This window comes from Plectrocnemia conspersa, unplaced genomic scaffold (genome assembly GCF_051122295.1).
Source record: "Plectrocnemia conspersa isolate PC_06_02 unplaced genomic scaffold, ASM5112229v1 ptg000004l, whole genome shotgun sequence".
NCBI classification, from domain to species: Eukaryota; Metazoa; Arthropoda; class Insecta; order Trichoptera; family Polycentropodidae; genus Plectrocnemia; species Plectrocnemia conspersa.
The window spans coordinates 8,373,435-8,393,357 of NW_028277168.1; the positions used below are offsets into that span (position 1 = coordinate 8,373,435).

A 19,923-nucleotide genomic window follows, 5' to 3' on the forward strand; every position below is an offset into this window, starting at 1 on the left:
AATAACAGTGAATTTAAAAATCCAAACTAATAAAATAACTGTTTTTTCGTTCGTCAATATACATATATAAAATAAACATTATTTACAAAATTTCAATCTGATATAAACATAATTATACAACTTAATGTTATACAATTAGAAAAAGTGAGTAAATTTATAATATGTTAGAATGTTGAGATTCAGAACTAGAGTCAAAACGAAAAATCTAGAGTCTAGTCTTACATAAATTTGGAGCCAAAAAGATCTATTGGAAAAAATATTGAATATTTTGCATTACTATTTTGAATTAAAAATCCAGACAATGTCTTAGGGTTTTATTTCTAGACCAGTCGGGACGTCTGGGTAGTACAAATACCTAGATTGCGTTCATTATAAAAAAATATATGATAACTTGAAGAAAAGCTCTTGTAAAAAATGTTTGATTGTAAGTTATTACATTTTTTGACAGTTATGTGTCGGTGTAAACAAACGAAAAATTATGTCTATCCGAGCGGTCGTCCATTAAATGGTATTCATTAGCATTTCACTAAAAGGTTAGTGCCATATATCTCAGTTGAAGCATATACATAAATTCTGAATTACGCATTCCAGTAAATTACGATATCGCCAATTTCATTGATTTCGTTATACACTCCAGACTCCAAAGAGTTTAAAAAGTCAGTATTAGACAATAATAAAGAGTCTAATTCCCCCCGAATCATTGAGACTGGTCAAAGTATTGAGGGTTGAAAGGAACGTTAGATTTCCTCCATTTAATCAAGGGTATTTTAATCTTAGCTTTTCGCATCGAGGAAAAGTTGGAAGTATTTTCTTTCTTACGCGTGCAACCATAATCCGCGTGGGAATCATTTAAGGGGGGGTGGAGGTAGGTGAGGACATTTTCCCCCCTTGAATTTGGCCAGAAAATTGCATTAGTCATTTAATGAAATACTATGAACCTTAATGAAATCGAAATATTAAGAAAACGACCACTAACTGGCCAACAAAAGCCGAAATGACGGCGCTAATTCTAAACCAGAAATTCTCAATGAAAATATATTTCGAAAATATTTTTTAAAATATGTCATTTCAGTGAAATTATATCGGAATACATTTTCACCGGTAGTCAAAATATAATTGAGTTATTTAAATTTTTCCATACGTATTAATATATACATTTAGATACGTATCATTATTTATTTACATGCGGTGTACAAATGTTACAGTGAATGTGTATTTTTCAGTGAAGTTATATTTTTACTAGTGAAGTCCAAATACATTTTCACCAGTAGATATATATTTCTACTAGCGAAAATATAGTTTAACTGATAGTTAAGCTATATGCTGCTCTAAAATGTCCATGAAACACAATTTAATGTTCAAACCAAACCATCTTTAGAACTTACATTAGGTCTAGTACAAAATACAAATTAAGCCAACTCATCTCTCAGGGGGAAAAACAGAAGAAGTACAGACAGATCGTCGCATCTCGCACATTGCTCCATAGTTTGTCTGCATTTTGATATTATATTACACTATGTTTTAAAAATATAATAGCTATCTTTACCGATATTATTACGTAATCCTGATATAAGAGTATTGGTCAAAGTATGTTCAAACCAAATATTGGTCAATAGGAGGGCGCAAAAATAATTATCACTTCTCAGAACTCAAAAATTCACGTCAAAAGCAATAAAATTGTGTCGGCGGCGTTGCAGTGGGAACACTCGGTAACGAGCGTTCCGACAATCGGCGTATCTTTGATACGTTTTGAAGGCAACATTACGCAGTATTACGACGAGAACTGTCACGTATATATCATTATTGCAGAAATTGTGCAGCTACGCTACAAAACTATTAGAATTATTAAAATAATTATAAAAATAAATTCACTCATCGTCAGGTTCCATACATATTTATATAAAGAAAAAGTCCAGTTTAATTGGCCACACAGTACGAAATTTTGAGATATATTTATTAAAAAACGGCATATGTTTCATTTGCAACAATTTTATTAAAATTTGTTCTAACGTTACTGTTAAATTTAATTAAATTACAATAGCAAACATTGTCTAAGATTTTAAATATATTTGGACATGCTATCGAAAATGGCGTTACATGTATAAAATAATTTTCATAAGAACTATTTTTAGATACATTTGCATTACCAAGGTTATCACCTTTATTTGAGTCGTGAATGATAATGTTGAACATATTTTAAATATAATATATAAATTTCTCACAACTCAGTATCAAGTATTGCTGTTTTAAAGAAAATATCATACTAACAAAAAATATGTAATAAAACGATACTTTTTAGTCATTAACATTGCCACTTATTATTCGAATAATGAAAAGGTAGGAAGAAATGAGGTAATTCACACATTGCTAATTTTGTTCACACGGTGTACCCTTTTTCGCAAGCTTATATCAATAGCTTTATGTGTTAATTGGCTAACTACATAAATAGCAACATTAGAGGAAGAGAAAAACTATTAGGTTTACTTATTTTATTTTGCAGGAAACTATTTCACGAGATTACCAACGTAACTATTTTTTTTATTATGTTCGGTAGGAAAATGTTACAATTACGAATTTTTCAGAATTTCAGTGTTTTTATGGCATTATTCAGATCATTAATTATCCGAAAAGCTTTTAATAGATTTCCATTTTTGTGATTGAAATTTTGATCTTATCCCCTGGCATAATATACATATATATTGAGATAAAATACATATGTATATGAGAAGTGGATTTAAATTTCATTCAGATTGCAGGTTGGAAATATATAGAATATTTCAATTAACATATTGAGTCAACCTTCGGACCACTTTTTGTGCGTTTGCGTGCATTCGTGTCTTGTATTTTTTTCAGTGCCTAGACTTCGTCGACTGTCGCATAATTTGTCTACGATATTAGCCACTCCAGACGAACGACAGAAATAAATAGACGGTTCAAAATGGTTCGTCACGCGACTCGCATCGTTTTCAATGTTTTGTCCATCTCTTGTTTGAATTCTAGCAGACGTTCGCTGCTATTCTAGTAGATATAATGCTATCCATTTGGATGTCTTCCCTCTCGCTGAACTGCATTCTTCTCGCGCACTTTGCGTGCTTGTTTTATTGACACAAAATATATCCGCTAACTGGGATTAAAACAAATTTGCTACAATTAGGGATTTTTTCTGGTAAAAAAGGCTCTAATTCTCCACATATTTAACCGGTTTTGAACCTCTTCTGCACATACTTTAAAGTTTTAAATTGACTAAGAGATCTTTAAGCGACAAGCAGAACTGTTTCGTCCACAAATAGACCATTTTTTATTAAATACAGGTTGGTCATATGACGCTACATTGTGGAACCCCCAATTTGTTGACTATTATATGGAAACCTGCTACACTTTTATTATTGTGGATTGTCCTAGAAATATTATTATACAAATTTACACATCCGTACATTATTATCCTGGCCGTACTCGTTTTTTTTATACCTAACTATCTTCTCAACAAAATAATAAGTATTTTTAACCGACATTTATTTTTTAATTAAATAATATTTTACAGGCAATTAATTATTTTTTTGCACTAATTGGTTAAGTAAATTAAAATTGGAAAATATTTTAGCTATTAGGGAGTCATCTGATATTATATAAACGCAATAGACCTTGCAGATGAGTTGTTAGTTCTGTGCACATTAATAGAAAAAATATGTCCCCAAAACAAGTATTAAATTTCGTTACACTATTAAATTTTGAGCCGAATATTAACACTGCCCTTAGAATTTTATTAACTTTACCTATATCAGTTGCAAGTGGTGAAAGAAGTTTTTTCAAATTAAAATCATCAAAAACTATTTAAGATCCACAATGATTCAAGATATACTATGTTTCTATCATTTTTAATAACCATTACTTAACTTACTAATGTTACCAAAATACTGCATTTTTAATATCACTTCATTATTAATTCTTGCAGAGTTCTCCATCCTTTATAATTTTTATTTTATATACTATATTTTCTTCTGGTAACATGGTAAGGATAATTCTTTGTTCATTTGATTTACAGAACGTTCTTTTAATCAAGTACTCCGAATTATCTAGGTATTTAGGTTTAATGATTTTAGTTGTGATTCGATTAAATATTCCTTATATATCCAAATATGTTTGTAACCGGAACAAAATATCTTTGTAAGCTTTATATATTTTTACAAGATACTGAAGAAATAACGCATTGTCATTTATACTTGCCGAACAGTAGTTTTTTTGCTTTGGAATACACTCATGCACTGATATCTCGAGACACTGTTTCAATCCATCCTTGCGTATTCACATATTTTTAAATTCGCCTCTGTAGAGGTTATCTTTTGTAAAACGACTTGGAGAACTTCCTAATCAGACATTATTGTTATTTTTTTCTATTATTGTGCATCTTCAATTAAATTTATTATTATATATTCAACATTTTTATTATACTAATAGTATAACATTATTTCATTTTTACTCTCGTGTTTTTATCTTAATCTTTCCATTAGTTTGTGTATAATATATTTATATAAACAATGGGCGCATTAGCGCTATTAGACGCTGCTCATGTGTTAATGTTGTATTCAGAAATAAATAAATAATTTTGTAATGTGAATGTAATAATTTTAATACTACAATTAATGTAGCTAAAAATAATAATACAAAGAAAACTACTAGCTGTCTCATCTGAAGGACGTCACTGAATTTGGGAAAAAAGAAAATTGGGTAACTTGACAGAGATGTTCCTTGCCCCTCATCCCAAATTTAATCACATGGAACATGTGGGACACCGAAGTTGACAAAATTGTATAAAAAATCATTTTGAAGACAATAAATAAGTATTGATTTTTTGAACAACTTTGTACTTTTTATTCAACAACATTTATATTTTAACACATTTATTTATAAGATAAATATGCAATTTGGAATAACAGCATTATTTAATAAATTTTATTAATTACAGTATTAATTTAATATAACATAATCCTAGTAAAATTTTCCTTCTACTTACAATTTATATTATAAAAATATGTAGACCAATCTTAATTAAACTATTTATTAATATCTTTTTCGTTTAGGAATAATATGTCAGAGTTTCATTTGACTATTTTTCGTTTTCATAGACATACAATTATATGTTACGGTTAGAATTCATATCAGACAAGACTATTTATATGATTTATTTTTCCATATATGCAGAAATGTAGATAGCATGAATTTCTATAAGACTTAACTTTAAATATAATAACATTTTAATAAGTTATTGTATAAAAGTTATATTAGTTATGTCATGTTTAAAGTTGTATCAGACTCAAATAAAAACAACCAAAATGAAGCTTTTGATTATAGAATTTGCAGTTACATTTTGGAATTTAGTTAATTATATGATTACAAGGCTTGTTTTTTGGTTGTGTTTAGTTTTAATTAAATAAAGATATATCTAATGAAATTATATTGCTACATATTTTTGATGATACCATAGTCAAAGTACCTGAAAGATTTTGTCCATAATGCAGGAATTATCTGATCAATGAGCCTGATGGACATGGTGGTGGTAATTTGGTTTAATTTAAAACCATAAAGTTAAAAATTAAATTGGTGCAAATAAATAAATAACTTTCCTCAATTTCTGAAATCTATATGTTTAATTTAATTAATAGCTATAATTTACTTATTAGCAGTATTCGACACTAACAATTTTCCATACCTTAATTATTATGTCAATAGAACTGAATATATATTAAGCACAATTTCGAATATACTTCAGTTACAATTTTGAGACTACGGCTGAACTATGAAATTATCAAGGTACATACGTTATTTTTGGTACATTGGCAATTTTGGCTATTGCTTCAACGCTTAAAGTCGATCAACTAAGTACAACATTATTATCTGATGACATGGATGAAACAGGATATTGGCTGACCAGCATCCATGATAAAGATAGAGATGTTGTTGACTCCATCGCGAGAAATTAAAAATTAAAGAATTAAAAATGAAGATTTAGTTCAGAATTCAGATGCTACATTAAAATTCAAAGAGCAAGCGATAAAATATTAATATTCAGTTGAAGAATATGAAGTGACGACGTATAGGTATTCAGAATTCATTATAGTAATAACAGTCCACGCATTGAAGGCATTGTAATACAAGTGGTTTTCTTAATGCACAGACTTATCGACTGTTCTGACAATTAGATCAATTTTGGACCAAGTCTTGGATACATCTTAGCCGATGCTGGATATGACGTTTGGTTTGGAAACGCTAGGGGCGATTTTATTCAAAGAAACACATCAGTAAGAGTTCAGTTGGTACGAGATCGGTTTCTTTGATCTGCAGCTATTATTGATTTTGCATTAGAAAAAGCATGTCTGTCACTCTCAACGAACTACGAGCTTTTTTGTAATATCTTTAATGCGAGCTGAATACAACGATAAAATTAGAATAATGTACACTTTAGCATGAATCGCTTTCATGTCCCTCATGTTAAGCCTTTTGTTTAAAATAATCTTTCCTTAGTCTGCTAACTTGGATTGGATAATGTGTACAAAAGGAGTGGGTGAATTTTTGTCAAAACCGCTATTAACAATGGTTGGAGAAAAGTTGTGTGGAGACTGATCCATCACTCAAGATTTTTGCAGAAATTCTATTTTCATAGTTTGTGGTTTTGATTTGGGCCAAATTAACACCAACATGCTGCCAGCCATTATAGGACTTTAGGTTCATCAATCAAACAATTCCTGCATTATGGATAAGATGTGATAAGTAAAGCTTTCAGACGTTTTGATTTCGGCAGCATCAAAAATATGTACCAATATAGCAGATTGTCGTCATCGGACTACAATCTGTCGAAAATAACGGCACCAGTTGCCTTATTATACAGCAAAACGAACGTCTTTCTCTTCCAGAGGATGTGAGCTTTGCAGCAATGTATCAAATACCTATTCACGTGTGCTATTGATATAAAGTTGTAAATCAATGAAAATTTAATAATCTTTTGTACTGTATTTTAAATTTTATTTATAAAAATAAATCGTATTTTAAAGGCGATAATTGGAATGTCTAAATTAATTACAATAAAATATATTTCCTTAAGTTTAATGCTTAATAAATAGCGAGAATAATTTAAATGAGCAATATATAAAACAATTGTTCTATAAAACGAATTTTTTGTGCATTACTGTTTGGACAGGTTAGATGCGAGCGAGCAGCAGCGAGTGAGCATTGGTCAGAACCGTGAAAAATTTATTTAAATGCACATATCTCTTAAAATAATTCCATGTTAAATAGCTACATACCATACAATACTATTTTTTTAAACCTTATGAAACGAAAAAAATCAACTAATACATATAATTTCACATTTTTGTTAATATTATTTACTAAAAACCAGGGATGTCATTTCAGATTTTTCCAGGAGGGGGCAAAAATTGGCCAGTTAGTGGTCGTTTTTTCAATATTTCGAATTAATAAAATCATAATTTTAATGTAAAGCCAAAGCCTTCGAATAATGTTGTTAATGTGTGTAATAAAAATATATTAGTTTTAGTATTGCTGCTATGATAAATTTATAACAGCAATCAGAGCTTTAGTGATTGTCAAAAAGACGCTATCACCATTTTATTTAATTTGTTGCCAATATTTAATATATAGTAATACATACCATTGGTCCCGGTTTCACAAAATTTCCGAGATGACCTTTTTTTAGCTCTGCCAGCATCCTGTCATCCATCTCAGAGTCCCAAAGTGAACAAAAATTTTCATGATCGCACATCAGCATCAATATACATATCTCAACATCCCAAAATAAACAAAATTTTCCATGATGGCCTATTTTTTTTAGCTCTCACCAAAATGACCATTTTTTTAGCCCGGTTTATTGTTTCATAAATATGGTAAGCTTAATCATAACCAAATATAAAATTGATTTTGCATAATTTTGGCTAAGTAAGTGTAAAAAGAAAGTTAATACTGTCAAAGAGAAAAATCACTATATAAACAATCTATTATTGGAGAAAAACAAATGATACAGCTGAAATTAATATGTAATTCTATATACAAATCGTTGTGGAAAATATATTGTTAGACAATGTAATATAAAGTATTACATAATATGTTTATCATTTAATTGTGACTTCTCACGAGATCTATTGTAGTTCATGTTTACATATTCTAATATTTAAATTCATCATATTTGAATAAGCCATATGACAGAATGCTAAAGTCTATTATGAGTTTTTCAAAATAGATACTCACTATGTCTATAAAAACGTAAGTATATATATCTTTTAAATATAAATGTAGCTCAGTTACATTTTGGTGTCTCAAAATGCTGAACTCTTTTATTTGTGCGTTTGCAATTTTGGCTTTGGCTTCAATGCTTGAAATTGATCATTTATATAGAGCTAAATTGATTTCGGCGGGAGAGGCTAACATAAACGTAATTGGTGTAGCAGATTATGAACTTACAGAAATCCCAATATTTTTATCTCAAGGAATGAACGGAACTGGAAATTGGCTGACAGGTATCGCCAATTTGACTATAAGAAGGAGGAACCGAGGGATTAAAAAGTATACAAATGCACTGCTGTACAAAAATCAAGACGCCGAACTGAAATTCGCAGGAATGGTTAGAAGACACGGATATCCGGTCGAAGAGTACGAGGTGGAGACTGATGATGGATATTTGTTGACGGTGTTTAGAATACCTTGCGGTGTTCATAGTCCTCCAATTGCCGGCGTTACTAAACCAGTTGTTTTTTTGATGCACGGACTAATGGATAGCTCGGACAGTTGGATTCTATTGGGTCCTAGAAAGAGTCTTGGATATATATTAGCCGACGCCGGTTACGATGTGTGGTTCGGTAATCAAAGAGGTAATACATATTCCAAAAAACATGTGAATAAAAAGGTGTCCGATACGGCATTCTGGGAATTTAGCTGGGATGAAATCGGCCGCTTTGATTTGCCTGCAATGATCGATTATGCTTTGGAAGACACAGGCGAAAAAAAGCTTTATTATGTCGGTCATTCTCAAGGAACAACGAGCTTTTTTGTAATGGCTTCAATGCGACCGGAGTACAGCAGTAAAATCAGAATAATGTACGCATTATCGCCGATGGCTTTTATGTCAAATATAATAAGTCCTTTAATCAATTTAATAACGCCCAATTCACGTGAACTCGAATGGATAAAACATAACATGGGTGTGGGTGAATTTAAGCCTACTAATCAACTGTTAGCGACAGCTGGAGGAGTTCTATGCAAAGACACGGCTGTTACTCGAGATGTGTGCTTAAATTCAGTTTTTATCGTGTGTGGTTTTGATTCCGAGCAAACTAACGCTTCAAAACTACCAATCATAATGAGACATGTGCCTTCGGGTTCGTCGGTAAGACAGTTTCTTCATTACGGGCAAAGTTTATCAAGTAAAGACTTCAGACGCTTTGATTTTGGCATTGAGAAAAACATCAAGAAATATGGGCATTCCGTTGCGCCAAAGTACAACTTACCCAGTATAAAACTACCGATTGCTTTGTACTACAGTGAGAACGACTGGTTGTCTCATCCAAAAGATGTTGCCAAACTCAGCAGAAAATTGCGCAACGTTGTAGATTTTTACCCCATTCCACCAAAATTCACTCACATGGATTATATGTGGGCAACCGATGTTGATAAAATAATAAATGAAAGAATCTTAAAAACTATGATATATTTTTAATGTTTCTATTTTTTGTGTATTATTAATGTTTATGAATGCTATGATATTATAATTTTTTTTTATATAAATGAAATAAAAATAAATATTTATAAAATATCCATATATTTATCGTAAATCAATTCACATATTTAAAAATAAAAGTTTTGTAATGGAACTATCTGAAAATAAAACACGATATTAGTAAAACAAATACGTCATATAGTTACTTATACAAAATAATGGTATACCTTTGTGACGAAATTAATTCTGGTTTCCAGTGTTTGCGCTTATGTAGTGATATAATATCACAAGCAGAAATAGTGATATTCCGAGTACATTCGAGAACACGGCTAACTGCATGTCTGTTATCATTTTGTCTGTAAATAATACACATACATATAAATATACGCTGGTAGATTATGACGAGCGATTATAAAGTTAAAATTAGCGACATTTACCGGTTAAATTTGACTAAAACGCCTGGAAAGAGATTTGACAGCAAAGCCACGTACTAACGCCGGGTGACACAAAGTCCAATCTAAAGCAAATAAATATCGACCATATCATAATTAAATAGAAATAAAAGATAATTCTACTTATATTTATTTTATTAGAAAAATATATGTATTTCATAAGCATAAATATTTTGTATAAGCAATGATTATATTTATTTTTGATAAATGTATTAATTTTTTGACTAAATCAATAATCTGGTCATCGATAATCGGGTTCATTCAGATTTTTGGTATTTATTTCGTAGCGATAATTTAAAGTAGGTAATTTAATTTTATTTAATATTTTTGTGAAATACGGTGGGGGCCTATTAATATATTTATTTATTTATTCTTTATGATTCAAACTTCGAAAGCCGGCAGCGGAGGACAGCACATTATTTTGGTAAACCTCGATGTGAAAGAAACGACTGGTGATGCCTCGTCCACCGTTCACTCGAATATATTTCAATAACAAACATGTATGTATACTGTATATCATTTATTAAAAAATATTACTGCAGCAGCTTAGTCTATGTATAATTGCCACCCGTCCACCAAAATACTATGATATTTACTATGAATTAAAAATATTGGAAAAATGGCCACAAACTGGCCAACTTCCCTCTCCCCCTTATATGAAATATAAGCTATATAGATTTATTTCGATAGTACAATAATTATTAAAATTCTGAGTAACTAATATTTTTTTTAATTTGATTTAATGTAAATTATTTCTATAGAAAAATACCAATAAAGTAAAGAGTACGAAATAAATAAATATAACAAAAAATATTTCATATTAATTTATTAAAAAATAACGAGAGCTTCTGATTTGCTATAAAAAATCCAGAAAAGCCGAATAATATATAAAAAATATGTTAAATAAATTAACTAAATTTAAATATTTTTATTTTTAATAATAATTATTACACGGAAAAAATTAGTTTATTGAATTGAAGCTCGATTATTTTTCATTGAGTTCCATTTTATGTTTAATGAATTATGGCCAATATTTTTGTTGCCTAGAGCATAACGTATTGTCACATATGACTGCTCGTTAGTGCAACTTTTGATTGTTTTCGTTTTAATGTTATTGACATATATTTAGTTAAAGTTAATATAACGTTGTTCATTTAGGGTAAATCAATATAATGTCGATATGTTGATGTGACTTTTAACCAACAGATCGATGTAAATGGATGGTCTTAAAAAGTTTTCATGTTAATGATTTGAAAATTGTTTTTCAGATCGAATCAATATGTTTCTCGCCTCCACGAGCTGCGATTTAAAAGTTTACAACTGTAACGAGAAATGGAACGTGCTTTTTACGTTCGGTAACGGCAATGATCAGTTGAAAGATATTAAATGGTGCTACGATGGAAGATACATGTTACAGGTGAACTGTCATTTATAATTTCTACCTTTTATAGCAATAAAAAGTGACTTATGTTAGGTGAGCGCTGCTGGTGGCGCCCAGATTCTCTGCATAGCGGACGAAAAAATCAGAAGCATTCAAGAAATTACGGTTAAAGATCCGAGCTGCGCTTCGTTTTATCGGGACAATGCTCGCAATCTGGCCGTCGGTTCCGATTCGGGAAAAACTTACATTTGGGACACCAAATCTAAAAATGTAATCAAAACGTTCAGCTCTGTGTCTTCACCGGTGAAGTTTTTGGATTTCAATTCGAAGAATACGATACTGGCCACTGCGATGGATAACGGAGATATCGTTTTACACGGAGTCAATACCAATAATCAACTGGGGAGTTTCAAAGTGCCGTATTCTAAGAGTGTTTCCTCGCTGACGTTCAATAAAGATTTTAAATCGGTGCTCGGTGTGGCTACAGACGAAGGTTCGATTTTGGTGAGAGATTTGAGCATGAGTAGAGATAAGATGTTTATGAAAACGGCACATAACGCACCGGTGACAGGTATTGCCTTCTCGCCGATCAACAAAGATGTCATGGGTTCTTGCAGCTATGATAAGAAATCTTGCATTTATGATTTTCGATTGCAAACGGTTGTTACGACTATAACGACCGATCATTTTTTATCGTGCATCGATATCAGCGGCGAGAGTTATATTGCAATGGGTACTAAGAATGGAGAAATTATGGTTTACGATCTAAGAAACTATAGGAAACCGACGCAGGTTCTCAAAGATCATACGACGACCGTGAACTGCTTAGCGTTTCAACCGTTCGTGCCGAAAAATAAAAAAATATCCGCTTTTAATATCAGCTTGAAAGAAATCAATACACCGAAGCTCAAAAGCGGCAAGTCGTCGAATAAATCGCCGGAATCGGCAAACTTTTCAGAATTAATGGAACATATAGTTTCACCGATGGGTAAATGCTCTCCGATGTCGTCTGCCGTAACACCCAACGAAACTAACGTAACGCACGATTCGTTTTTAGCCAACATAATAGATCAAACGTCTCAATCAATACTGAACGACTCGAAAATAGACGAACTTCAAAAGTTCAGATCGCAAAGTCACAAATTCACTTCAACGGAAAGCGATAAAGAAAGCACGTCAATATCGACGTCGACTCCGCTCGATTATATAAGCAACCGTATGATCAGAAAAGCGAACAACACCGACAACACCTGTTCTCCGATCCTCAATAATGGCGACGAGTTTGATGTTAACGGAAACTCCGATTCCAAATCTATAAACGTGTCTCAAAAGAAATCGATTGACATTCCTGATTCCCATTCGGCAGTCGAAACCATCAAGTACGCTCCGAATTACATGTCCAATTTGAGCAACGAACTGAAGGACTACATCAGATATACGACGTGCGACGTTTTGTCAGAGTGCCGAAACTATTACATGAGCATGACCATCGAGCAGACTAAAAACAGATTGTTTCTGGAAGACCAGTTGGAAAATTTGAATCTGAAAATATTAGGGCTTCAGCAAATGCAGCATGTGATACTCGAGGAGAATAAAAAGTTGCTCATCGAAGTCGAAATGCTGAGAGCCGCTAGGAAAGTGTAAGAAGGGTGCTCGTATTTCTATTGAAATAAGCATGATATATTTTTATAAAAGCATTTAAAATTAACCGCCTTAATAATATTCATTCCTATTTTTATAGCACTGTTTATTAATCTTTGATAAAAAAATCATTATTTTTAAATAATTTAGTAAGAACGCTAAAATTAATATTTAAAATAATAATAACATTAATAAATAATAATTAAGATTTGTGCCAAATATTTGTTAAAATAGATTAAAAAGTATACTATCAAATAAATGATTTTCAAAAATAATAAACATAATATCTATATTATTTACTTATCATTAATTTATTTTTATGTATCTAATTGTATTACATTACATAATATATTTATATAAAAATTATATTTTACATCTTTTATTATACTAACACTCTACCTACGGGTCGAGTAATATCTATCCACTTTGTCTGCTGCTGGTGATCCACGAGAAAGGTAGTGACTACCTTTTACGATTTCTGATGTTTAACGACGAGTTTGGTAGTACATATCTACTCGCGAAAACTAAAGCGTTTTGTGCTGCCATCTACAAATCAATGTTTATACTTTAAGAAAAAAATATTTCAAAAATTATTTTTATTGCCTCCGCTGACTTCCATGTGAGGGACCATCAAATAGCTCTTTATTTAAACATGACATGCCAGTATAGTTTAATCGCAATTTATTTTTTAAGCATCGTAAATTATTCTTGAAGCCTGACAAAGCTATAAATATAAAATTTTTAACTCATAGAAGACTGAATTATAATCTTATACATGATAATTTACGTAGTTCGGTGGTGCCCCTTAGTATTCTAACCAAATTTTATTCGGAACCATTTGTTTTATTGGTTGTTCAAAGAAATGCATTAAAACATTAAAAATTCATAAAACATGTAACACACTACATTTTTACTTTAGTTTATATTCGATGCGGATACACTACATTTTTCGTGGAAACAAAATCAATGCATTTCATTACGTTATGCTCAAATCCAGCATTTTTTCTTTTATTTTGTTTGTATTGAGTTCCAAGATATTTAGTTTCTTTGTAAAGATTATTTTAAACTAGAAATTAAATAAGTACAGAGAAACAAATTTCATGATTTAATTTTGATCTTATGCGACCCACAGATTGAAAACCACTGATAAAATATATATGTACTGATACAATTCAGAACATTTATATCTCTGTATTGCGCAAAGTTCTCACGAAACTGCTAGTTTTTGCACATCACGCGGCGAATAAATGACCCGTCTGTCAAGTCCTAAGATCTAAATTATATGATAAAATCATATCTTTCACACATTGTAGGAACCAACGATTGACAAGCACTGTCATTGAAATATCATATTGGTCATTCTTCCAGAACTAATCTGCTAAATCACGGGTGACCAAGAGGAGTCCAAGTGACTAGGGAGATTAAAAATAATGTATTCCTGAGTAATAAAACAAACTAGCCATGACAAAATATACTCTGAATAGAGATTCTCACGTTAAAAATGAAATGAAGTCCCATTACCAATAAGTGGCAGTGACAGTATAGCGGAGTTTTAATCTGGCGGACGCTCAGGATGTGAGCGTCCATGACAGTATGTTGTTCGCGGGTGGACGGACATCTGCAAGTCTCTTCGAGTGTTTGCCGGAGTCTGCGCCGGAGTGGCTGCACTCTCCTCATAGGTGACGAACCTTAACTATTCAGGGCTGCAAAGCTTGCTGACCAACTACAATCATGCAGCAATCATAAATAATCACTTTGGAGTAATTACCACGAGTTTCAATAATAAGATCCCCCACAAACCAGTGCTCTCTGTGGTCCCCACAATATAAATACTTTATTTTACTTTACTTATATTATGTATATTTTTTATTAAATTTATTTTTTGAATTACTTTTTTAAATATACCGTTATAATTAGTCAATAAAGGTGAATTAGGTACATGTGGCCTTTTTTGGCTTAATGAATTTTTAAATCCTTTTATTTTCTTATAATTTGAAAAGCGTTGACATTATTTTTATTGCTATAATTATATGCAGACAAAAAAATATTCTTATTAAAATCGGAGTCGGTAAAGTTTTGAACGCTTCCACAGCTCTGTAAAAATTTAAAAAAAAAACACAGACGGATATGCAGTTTTATATATTTTCATCTTTAATATATATTTTTTATATCTGACAAGAAAATGTTGGTTATTCCAAAATAAGTCTATTCAATGGCACATTAAGACATGCGAATAATTTATTAAATTAAAAATATTTTTATGAAGGGCATACATGACATAACTTCAAATATTCGCATCATAGTTTTTCGGTAATATAAAATTTATTAAACACATCAGTTTATCTCCAGAAGCAACTTTGATCAATTGAAACACCATCTACAAAGCCAACCGACAAGAATATGTCAACTGTGTAAATTAAATAATAATTATATTTAAAAAAAAATATATGATATTTTATTATAAACTTATATTTATTGACTTGTCTTATGTAAATCACAAAAAATACGAATTTAGAGTGATCACCAAAAGTTATGGAAATTTTACCAGAATTAAAAATACACAATATTTTAATACAACATGAGGGGGCATTTGTATACGAAGCCCTGCATTTTAATAGCACGTTTAGTATTAACATGTTCTAGCCTTGGTGTCTAAAATGTAAAATATAGAAATAAATATGATGGCAGAAATTTTGTAACAGAAAAAATAAAATTTATAAAAATAAACAAACATATTAATAAAATTTAAAGTTATTATATAGTTCATATGCATTTTGTATTTTAAAATTTATTCTTCCCTTTAGATTACATATAAAAGCATTTTTATTATAAAATTTAACAATTTTAAAATAAATGTTTAATACAACAACGATAAAGGCATAGTATTTATTATATATATATATATATATATATATATATATATATATATATATATATATATATATATATATATATATATACATATATATAATACATATATATGTTTCAAACAATATTTGTATCAAAATACTATTTTTTAATAATCACAGGACAAAAGTAATTAATATCATAGATGCTTATCACAAGAATACTCGTATAAAAAATATTATTTCTATATACATTTCCAATAATTAAATCATTCAAATATTATTAGTATTGAAATTTAATCGTTCATAATTTACATTTGTATTAATTAATTACATTAAATTAAATTAATATTTGAGACTAAAGTGCATTTTATATAAACTTTTTTCATATAAACAATATAAAACTAGCAATTTATTATCTGGTTATACTATTATTTATATTAATATTCGTAGGTTGGTCTCTTTCCATTTTGTGTCTTGTGCATTATTTAGCACTAGCACCAATTGCTTCAGAATATGATGGTGGATTTTGTTCATTACCTGAAGCTATAAAAAACACAATTAATTAACATTACGTATATAAATATAGGATTTTATAATAATAAGACACAATTAAAAATTGACATTCAGTAAACTTTGACAAGTTATTATGCAAAAATATACCATTAATCCTTAAACACTGAATATATTTATGTATCTCCTAAATATTAAGAATTAGTATAATAAAAAAATTGTATTCAATTATGGCAATTTATCAGGCACTGTGTGAAATTTATGGCATCCATAATCGTAAGCAAAACTGCCATGTCTAGACAACATCCTAGAAAACTAATAGCCATAGGTTAGGCAATTTTCAGCCCATGACATGATAAGCTTACCATCATTGGCGAACTATATTATGAGATGATTATAAAATTGTTGTAGTATCAATTGAACAACTTTGGTATAAAAAATAATTGGTTTCAACAGAATAAAGCCGCATGTCACACATAAACATTAGTGTTTTAAAAGACAGATTTTTGGACTTGGTGAAAACAATATAGACTAGTGGTATAATTAGTAACAAATGCCTGAAAAACCTGGGTTCAAATCCTAGTGTTCTTTAATTTCTACTACATCCAGTATACCGGAATTGGCTAGCTATTCTTCCTAGCTTTTTCTAATTTTGTGGATGAATATCATAATTAAAAATAAATTGTACTAGGTCGTGTATAGTGACATCTATTGATTTTAAGCTGTAATATTAGTTCATAATTAAGCACGATAGACGAGTGGTATAAGTCTCTGACTATTGACCTGAAAGGTTTGGGTTCGAATCCCATATGGACCTTGGTGTTTTTAAATTTATATCGTGTCTGGGAGATCAGAATTAGTGATTATATAATTATAATTCCGATCGATTGTCATAGATTAGGTTTACCTAGATTTTCCTAATCTAACGGATAAATATTGTGATGATTAATTAAAAATCGGGTTAGGTGTTACATACCTGGTATTGAAATTTCTCTAATAATGAGCTATTTTCAGCTCATAGAGAATATCTTATATGTATTAAAATAATAAAAAATGTCACTAATTTATGGGTTGATTCAGTCTGACGTCTCACTACATACTTAGTAGTTGTTGAATAGATTTACCCCATTGTAATTCATTGGACTAGCGCCTGTCATGTTACAATAAATGAATAAATATTGTAATTCGGAAAACTTGATCCTCCAGTGTAAGAGAAGTATGTACATATATTAATGTTTACCTAGGGTTAATGTGGAATACGCAGGAGGCGGCTGAGTAGGTAAATCACCACCGTCTGGATAAAGTTTTGAACTTTCAGTCGGTTGAGGCATGACTGGATTAATAGCCTCCGATGCAATCTCCAACGATTGAACGGCCACTACTGTAGCAGCTGACATAAAGAATTATATTATATAAAGTATGTATAGAGAGAAGTAAAATAGATAAAAGAAAATATATATATTTACTTGCTTGAGGTGTTCTTCTATTGCGACGCCACCAACACAAAAAGAATACTATTACAAATACTTTCAGTACTATAAATCCATAGTCCATATTGTAACCGTTTCGAAATTCGGGTCTGTAATGAGGAAAACAAAAATTGGTATAACGAGGAAAAGTAAGTATGCTGATTAGTTGTTCCGTGAAGGCTGGATATTAATAAAGTGATGAGTAAGATATGGTAATCAGTTCGAACAGAAAGGTCAGGTGCTAAATATATTTTTACAGTATACATTTTTTTATAAATAGTTTAAGATAAACAAAAACGAATTTATGGTTTATTAGTAAAAAAAATAAATAAATACCTATGAATCTTATCTTCGGCGTTGAATATTCGCCTAATATCTCATTTCATAGGTTACGTGCGCAATAAGGATAATAGTCAGCTCGACTGACATTTGCTTACTCTAACGATTGTTATGTTGACAGCAATGAGTAAACATTGCCCCACCTTTTTCATATTTTTACTTAAAAGCTTGAAAATCGGCCATAAGCAAACTATTATTTACATATTTTTTTACGTGTTTATTAAAAAAAATACAATGATATTTCAAAAATTTTATTTTCTCCGTACGGTGCAAAAATATCCATGTGGTCTGGAGATGTACACTCAGTGTACATGTAAAAAATTAAAATTGAAATTAAAAAAACACGAATGATACTTTAAAATAATCATTATAATAATAGTAAAAGTTGACAAATTTTAATATGTTAAATCAATTATTTTAATATTTGTGCTAATATTTGGGACCTATTCATTAATTTAATCATTCATTATAGCCAAAACTTGATAATACTATGGTAGCACTGACGTGACGGCGACAGAGGGCAACATATTCTTCTGGTAGACCTCGACGGGTAGACAACGGCCGATGGTGCCTCGTCCACCGTTCACTCGCATATATTTCAATAATAAGCATGTAACTATAGGGCTTATTGATCTATATATTTATTAAGGTCAAAATTTGGCGGCACTCGTGTAACTTCAACTATAAGTAATAAAATACTGCTGCAGCGGATCAATCTGTGTCTAATTACCACCCGCCACCTCCCGTCATTAAATAACTAATATAAACTCTTAATAAAATACTCTGCAGTGGCTCAATCTGTGTGTAATTGCCACTTGTCCACCAAACTAGTATAATTAAAAACACATAAATATTCAAAATTTAACAATTACCATATTTCTTCGAAAAAAGTTGATCCCGAGTATTAGCTTGGTTCAAACAAGAAGAATAAAAATATAGGCCTGCTCCGAAAACAAGCCGAGTAAATTTACCCTAACCTAACTTTTCTTCACTGTAAGCCCAGGAGTGATTCCTGGAACCACTTTCACTCGCAGTAAAATATTTAATTATGATATCTTAAACAGGAACATACTGCATCATATGCTTATTCGCTCTCACTTAACCATTCTTAGTCTGATCATTCAATAACATTCCATAATTTAAAAATATAAGCTGGCTTTAAATAAGCCACAGTTAAATTTTAAATGAATTAATGTATGGTGGGGCATATATTCGAGAAGACACGGAAGTTTCAATTAGTATATAAATATTTGGGGTATAATAATTACGTCGGCGATACAAAAACACATTAAACGTCATATTCGCAAAACAGATCACAATATATAACGACCGCCAAAGTCACATTACCTGACAAGAAGATTTTTAATTAAATAAGCGTTTCAGGTAAGGTACGTATGTTTAAAATTGCCACATTTACCACTTCCCGGTCACAGTACTTTTTAAAAAATGACTCAAAAAATTTATTGCACGGACCCAACTTTTTTAATGCAGTGGTTTGAAAATATGCCGCCGTTGTAAAACATTTACAAATATTTGTACAAATTTAATTTTTAGCAAGAAC

At 30.6% G+C, this 19,923-nt stretch overlaps 2 protein-coding genes, 1 long non-coding RNA gene and 2 pseudogenes across 4 annotated transcripts; 3 read left to right on the forward strand and 2 right to left on the reverse strand.

Moving 5' to 3' along the window:
• Positions 1-2,347: 2,347 nt before the first annotated feature.
• Positions 2,348-7,053, forward strand: LOC148235822 (lipase member J-like; annotated as a pseudogene).
• A 1,279-nt stretch (positions 7,054-8,332) lies between these two features.
• Positions 8,333-9,860, forward strand: LOC148235823 (lipase 3 pseudogene; annotated as a pseudogene).
• LOC148235824 (dolichyl-diphosphooligosaccharide--protein glycosyltransferase subunit 4) lies at positions 9,807-10,165 on the reverse strand. The gene is made up of 3 exons (XM_088184194.1): positions 10,159-10,165; positions 9,949-10,077; positions 9,807-9,879 (listed from the first exon to the last, which is right to left on the reverse strand). The coding sequence occupies exon 2, from the start codon at positions 10,070-10,072 to the stop codon at positions 9,962-9,964; it is 111 nt and encodes a 36-aa protein (XP_088040320.1). The 5' UTR covers positions 10,073-10,077; positions 10,159-10,165; the 3' UTR covers positions 9,807-9,879; positions 9,949-9,961.
• A 1,031-nt stretch (positions 10,166-11,196) lies between these two features.
• LOC148235825 (protein NEDD1-like) lies at positions 11,197-13,474 on the forward strand. Its single transcript, XM_088184089.1, has 3 exons — positions 11,197-11,332; positions 11,442-11,590; positions 11,648-13,474. The coding sequence occupies exons 2-3, from the start codon at positions 11,453-11,455 to the stop codon at positions 13,196-13,198; spliced, it is 1,689 nt and encodes a 562-aa protein (XP_088040215.1). The 5' UTR covers positions 11,197-11,332; positions 11,442-11,452; the 3' UTR covers positions 13,199-13,474.
• Positions 13,475-16,509: 3,035 nt separating this feature from the next.
• Positions 16,510-18,511, reverse strand: LOC148235826 (uncharacterized). Of its 2 annotated transcripts, XR_015809329.1 has the most exons (5): positions 18,360-18,511; positions 18,021-18,133; positions 17,795-17,944; positions 17,531-17,704; positions 16,510-16,587 (listed from the first exon to the last, which is right to left on the reverse strand). It is a non-coding gene; the product is annotated as an uncharacterized LOC148235826 (long non-coding RNA). The 2 variants fall into 2 exon arrangements; XR_015809328.1 differs by lacking the exon at positions 17,531-17,704.
• Positions 18,512-19,923: the final 1,412 nt, after the last annotated feature.

Bases quoted from the DNA above. Each gene is read 5' to 3' on its own strand.
- LOC148235824 (XM_088184194.1), bottom strand. From the start codon at position 10,072: ATGATAACAGACATGCAGTTAGCCGTGTTCTCGAATGTACTCGGAATA.
- LOC148235825 (XM_088184089.1), top strand. From the start codon at position 11,453: ATGTTTCTCGCCTCCACGAGCTGCGATTTAAAAGTTTACAACTGTAAC. The intron at 11,591-11,647 runs GTGAACTGTCAT...GACTTATGTTAG, and splicing joins ATGGAAGATACATGTTACAG to GTGAGCGCTGCTGGTGGCGC.